Below are 5,626 nucleotides of genomic sequence, written 5' to 3' on the forward strand. Positions count from 1 at the left end.
TTCCCGTTGCCCTCGTTAAACGAAAAGTTCATACGGACGTCGAACTAAAAATACAAACAAAAATAAATCAATTAATCAAAATTCACGTTGACAAATTTTTATGGACAAAATCAACAATCAATTTGACAAAATCATCGCGTGGAAAATTGCCACTTTTTTTGGTTTGGGATAAAAAAGAAAGGTAAAAAAAAAAATAAAAATAATAAAAAGAGACCTAAACCCTTTAAGGAGGAAGGACTCTCATGGGGAGGGCTAGGGAGATGTGAAAGAGGGGGCCACGTGTCATGGCTGCTAGTTGATGATTTCTCAAATAAAAAAAAAAAAAATTAAAAAAAAAGAAAAGAAAAAAAAAATAAATTTATCAAACACTAGAGGAGTTGACTTTTTTTTTTGTCCCTCGCCGGGCGTGATGAAGGCAGTTAAGTTTCTCTGTCATATCTCGCGTTCTCGACAATCGGGGCACGCGGTTCGTCGACCAGAGAGAGAAAGAGAGGGAGAGACAGAGAGAGAGAGAGAGAGAAAGAAAGAGAGAGGATTATTATTAATCATTAAATTAGCATATCAAGCACAACGTCATGCATGTTGTCTTTCAACGCTCGTATATATATATAAAACACGCAAGCATGCATATACAAACACACACAAACACACACGCAAACAGAAATTCTCTCTTTTTCTTTCTCTTTTTCTTTCTCTCCGCCTCCCTCTCATTTTGTTCATTTTTTTTTTGTTTTTTTTTTGTTAATCGTTCTTTCATATTCTCTCACGTTCGCACACGCTCTTAAACGATAACTATTTACAAGTATTATTTTATCCGTCCGCTTACTCCATAAATTAAACCCCACCCTCGTTGGCATCTATTTAACGTAAGAACAAAGTTAACATTTATGAACATAATTGTTTAGAGACACAGGGTATATATATATATATACCCCTATTCTAACGAAATTATGAGTGTGTCTCTCCGTGTGTAAGGTTAATAAATTATATAGTAATAATCTGAAGTTTTTAAGCTAAAGATAGTGTGTGTATGTGTGTTCGTGTGTGTTTTGTGTTTTGTGGTAAGAAATATATCTATATCTATATAATAATGGTAATAGTTTAAGGGGCGAGTAGGTAGGTGGTTGTAGGAGTAAGGGGGTAGTAGTTCGCGATAAATAAATATTCATATGGCGATATTGGTTAGGTATGATGAAATGATTGGGCAGGAAAATTAGCGAGAAATGTTTTTTAGGTAGTAAGTAAAGCTGTGATTGGTGAAAAAGAGACGTTTCTTCGAACCGTAGAGGCTTCTTTTTTGTACTCTGATCAGCGTGAACCGAGGAAAGATTTTCTTCTTCTTCTTCTTCTTCTTCTTAATCTTCTTTATCTGTATCTTATTGTTATTAAAATTCTATATAATATATTCTTTTTCTCGTTTGGTCTCTCATTTTGTTGAATTGTTTTTTGTTCATTTTGTTCTTTTTCTTTCCTGTTTCGGTACACGCTCGGCGAGGAGCACGAAAGTTCATATCCTCTGATTAAAAGCGATAGGAACAACAACCGTGATCGTCTCGAGGCACTTCTTCTTCTTCTTCATCTTCCTCCTCTTATACGTTACTTTTTTCTTCTTTTATTTTGTTATCTTTTTACACAGCACCAACGTTACGGAGTGGCCCGTTTTGCTCGTTGGCGATATTGAAATCCATGATGTCGAAGTTTCTTCGAATGTAACAAACCTTGTACGGGTCGGGAGTCAAGGTAACTCCGATATTGGATCGTAAATTTGGTAACAATGCACCTTCTGGTAACCTGATGTCGTACATGTGTAGAAGAGAACTAAAGAATAAGAATATCTCATAGTTTGCCAATTTTTCTCCGAGACATACGCGCTGACCAATACCGAAGGGCATGAAGTGTTTAGGTTTTTGGGGTTTCCCTTCGGAATCGAGGAAACGTGACGGACGAAATTCTTCTGGCTGATCCCACAAATCCGGATTCATGTGCACGGCGTATATGTTTGGCACCACTTGGGAACCAGCGGGAATCAAATAATCGTTCACCAAGACGTCCCTGGAAAAAACAAACAAACAAAACGAATGGTTATGATTAATAACGTGAATTTCATTTTGTTTTATTTTGATTTTCAAATGAATCATGCATTTAAATGATACGAGACCCGTGTCAACGTGTTTTTTCGTTTCTAATAACGTTTCGTACATTTTTTCATCCCCATCACCCCCCCCCACCTACTTATCCCGTTTCGAGGAAGGAAATTTACGTTAACGAGTAAACTATCTTTCTCTTTTGAATTTTCTCGATTTGAAGCTCTTTGTTCGGTCACACCATGAAAGAAAACGGTGTCGTCGACCTCGAAGCAAGCAAGCAAGCAAGCAAGCAACTTTGAGTAAAGGTGGGCCCGGCCGAAAAGCAGACACTGGGGGGCCCAGGCCACGCACCTTTTGCTTTCACTTTTGCTCGCCGAATAATCGGCAATCGCAAGCGAACGAGATTCCGACATTATAACAAGACACACACGCGGAACGCCTTATTTTCTTCGAAGAGGAAGACGCGCGCGCGCGCGCACACGGGGGAAGGTTCTCCGTTTTTTCGTCCCGTTGCGAAATACGATTCGAATTCCCGTCAATCGGACCAACTAGGTTGACTGATTTTATTCTTTTTTTTTTCGTTTTTTCTTTCTTATTATCAATCGATTCGTTATACAAAAATTTGGTATTGATCAACTTACTTTGTAGTAGCATGAGTCGTTCCTAATGGGACGATGCTAGATTTTCGTAGAATTTCCCATATAGTTGCTTGGGTAATCGGTAGGAACTCCTGATCATCCAAGTTTGGCATTCTAAATCTTCCAACGACCAAGTCCAATTCCTCCTGTACCGCTTTAGCAGCCTCGGGATAATGCAACATGAAGATTATTGCCCATTCCAAAGTGGTCTTGACCGTTTCCATGCCGGCAGAAAATAAATCACCGAGTATCTGTTGCATTTGACGATCTGTCGTGAAAAAACATCAAAGAAAACGGATATTTAATTGGAAATTTTATTTCATTTTACGTGCTTGAGATTTGTGTTTAATGTTTTTTTTTTTAGGATGATGATTATTTCGTATGCAGTTTCGAATTAGAATGAAAAATGATAACTCACTGTGATCTCTTCCTTGAAACAACTCGCCCTCGCGTCCTTCGTTCTTGGCATTGTGGATTTCCAAAAGGTAAGAATCAATGAGATCGCGAGTTATGTTCGGATCGAATGTCCTTCGATGTTCCTCGATAGTTTCTTGAAAGAACAGACCCATCTCGTCGATATTCTTGATGATTTTGTTTCTGACTTCTCTCGAACGTGGCAGATAACGCATAACTGGGAAAAAGTTAACGTGCGCGATGGTACCGAAAAGTTTGAACCCTTCGTCGATTAGGTGCATGAATCTTTTGAATCTCATTTCACCCTGTTCGAAACGTACGCTCATTAAGAAAGAACAGATCACGTTGCTGATCGATGTGGCAAGTAAATGCGTCGGGTTCGTTGGTTCACCTCTCGTCGTTAATAAAATTTCGATTAAACTTTTTACTTCTCGCTATAATGACAAACAAACAAAACAAAACAAAACCGATTGATTTAACATATTGTTTCTTTTCTTCATTCGTATTGAAAATGAAATGATTTTGTTTCGATAAAAACTTACCTTGATCCTCGTTTCCATGGCTTTCTTTCCGTGCGAAGCAGATTTACCGAAGCTACGAAATATTCCTAATAGAAATTTTCTCTGTTCCTTCCATAAATGACCATCGACGTTAATGATACCTGTGATGATAATAGAGAAAACAAAAAGATTCTATTAATTTAAGTACGAATCAACTAACGTATGCGGTACACGCGGTACACTCGGATTTTATTTTTTTTTTTCTTCATTGTACGCGATCAGTGCCGATTTATCTGTTCGAGGTATCGCGTTGACGATCGATTACAACATCGCGCATAGTACGAGTTAGCATTGACCGAGAAGTTAGTTGCACGAGAGTGGTTTAGAAATGATGCGCTAAAATAAACTCTGATCGATCGATGTTCGATAAATTCGCAATTTTTTCAATACGGTGTAACAATAATAAAAAAAAAAAACAAAAGAAAAGTAACGAGTGTAATAAATAATCACGAATTATTAAACAATAATGTTCATCAACTTACCATAAGTACCAAGAATGTTGCTGAATTCTGTATGAGGTCTGCCGGTGAATTCCCTTTGGAGGAACATGTCACGTATGATTTGAAAGTCGCTTATTACAACGACGAGTTGTTTGCCCAGGTACGTGCTGAATATAGCTCCGTACTTTTTAGACAATTCGATGTACTGCAAGTATGTTTCTTCCTTGAGGAACAGTAGATAACCGATAAGCGGAAAACCCCATGGGCCGGGTGGTAAACGTAGCATTAGTTTAAACCACTGAATAATCTTCACAAGCATCAATACACCAAAAAACACGACCGAAGTGCATAATAGTTCGTTCAGGTTGCTACCCATTATTTTGGAAAGCAATTGTGTCAAACGTGCCACCAACATCTCGACAGTTTATCTTCTCGACAATTGAAAACAATTGATTAAGTTTGCAATTGATCGTAGCAAGACAATGGCAAATAAAAAAAAAAAGAAACAATTAATAATCGATATATAGACGAGTATTCGATTACAATTGATTACTGATTTACAAAAATAATTCTTCAACAGAGTTAAACTTTGTCCATGTCTCGCAGTATCCCACAAGTAGTAATTATCGATTTAAACCAACAAATGTTATAAAATATGTGGTGGCAGCCCTCCTCGCGCACCACTTTATTATCTTATTTCTTCACGATAAATGATATTAACGAACGAAGAAAAAAAAAATGAGAAGAAACAGAACAAAAGTGATAAAATAGGCAATGAATTATTAAATGCCGGTTGTTGAAGTCGCGTTCTAAACACGCGACTTATCCTCTCTCGATCGGATCGGCCGATGATCCTCCAAAGGTACGCGTGCGTGCGTACCGGAGGAATCGCAACCGAAGAATGCGCTACCTCTCTCGAGTGAACTCTCTTCTCTTTGGCGACTTGTTCAGCACTCGTTCGCGTTAAACGATCAGGAGTGCGTCAAACGAAAAGAGAGGATATATGAAGTTGGTAAAGGGGTATAGAGAGGGGTGGGGTGGGGTGGCGGTGGGGGGTGGGGGAGAAAGAAAAGGAGAGGCAGACCTCTTGATAGAGAGACCGATAGGAGGAACGTACGAGCGAATGGGCAAAATAGAATGAGACGGAGAGAGGAATAGGTGATATGGGACTATAAGATTGGGTTAAAGTGGAGGAAAGAAGAAAAAATCTGAGAGAAGGGGAAAATGAGAGAAAGAGAGAGATGGGAAGAGGGAGAGGAAGAGATAGATAGAGGAGAAAGAAAAAAGGAGAGAAAGAGAAAGAGAGAGAGAGAGAAAAAAAAGTCGGTCACAGCCGCAGCCGAATTCGCCGGCGCTCGTCACGTCGGGAGTCGTGCGAGCCACGGGAGGATTGAGTGTGTACTAACATACACCTTCTTGTCCTTGCCTGTCTTATATAGTGACTCATCAGGCAGCGGCCCCACGGCGGCCCCTCTGTGCGGCGCGGT

At 39.2% G+C, this 5,626-nt stretch overlaps 1 protein-coding gene across 1 annotated transcript; it reads right to left on the reverse strand.

Moving 5' to 3' along the window:
• Positions 1–1,589: 1,589 nt before the first annotated feature.
• On the reverse strand, positions 1,590–4,554 carry LOC122522042 (cytochrome P450 18a1). The gene is made up of 5 exons (XM_043642828.1): positions 4,182–4,554; positions 3,682–3,800; positions 3,144–3,573; positions 2,729–2,993; positions 1,590–2,052 (listed from the first exon to the last, which is right to left on the reverse strand). The coding sequence occupies exons 1-5, from the start codon at positions 4,552–4,554 to the stop codon at positions 1,629–1,631; spliced, it is 1,611 nt and encodes a 536-aa protein (XP_043498763.1). The 3' UTR covers positions 1,590–1,628.
• Between the last annotated feature and the right edge of the window lie 1,072 nt (positions 4,555–5,626).

The sequence above is a fragment of the Polistes fuscatus genome, unplaced genomic scaffold (genome assembly GCF_010416935.1).
Source record: "Polistes fuscatus isolate 324 unplaced genomic scaffold, CU_Pfus_HIC Scaffold5, whole genome shotgun sequence".
Lineage (NCBI taxonomy): Eukaryota > Metazoa > Arthropoda > Insecta > Hymenoptera > Vespidae > Polistes > Polistes fuscatus.

What these genes read in the sequence shown, in the direction of transcription:
- LOC122522042 (XM_043642828.1), bottom strand. Translation starts at nt 4,554, where the DNA reads ATGTTGGTGGCACGTTTGACACAATTGCTTTCCAAAATAATGGGTAGC. An exon ending in CCATGGAAACGAGGATCAAG is followed by an intron (nt 3,574 to 3,681) that starts GTAAGTTTTTAT and finishes TTGTCATTATAG; the next exon opens with CGAGAAGTAAAAAGTTTAAT. An exon ending in GTTTCAAGGAAGAGATCACA is followed by an intron (nt 2,994 to 3,143) that starts GTGAGTTATCAT and finishes TTTTCACGACAG; the next exon opens with ATCGTCAAATGCAACAGATA.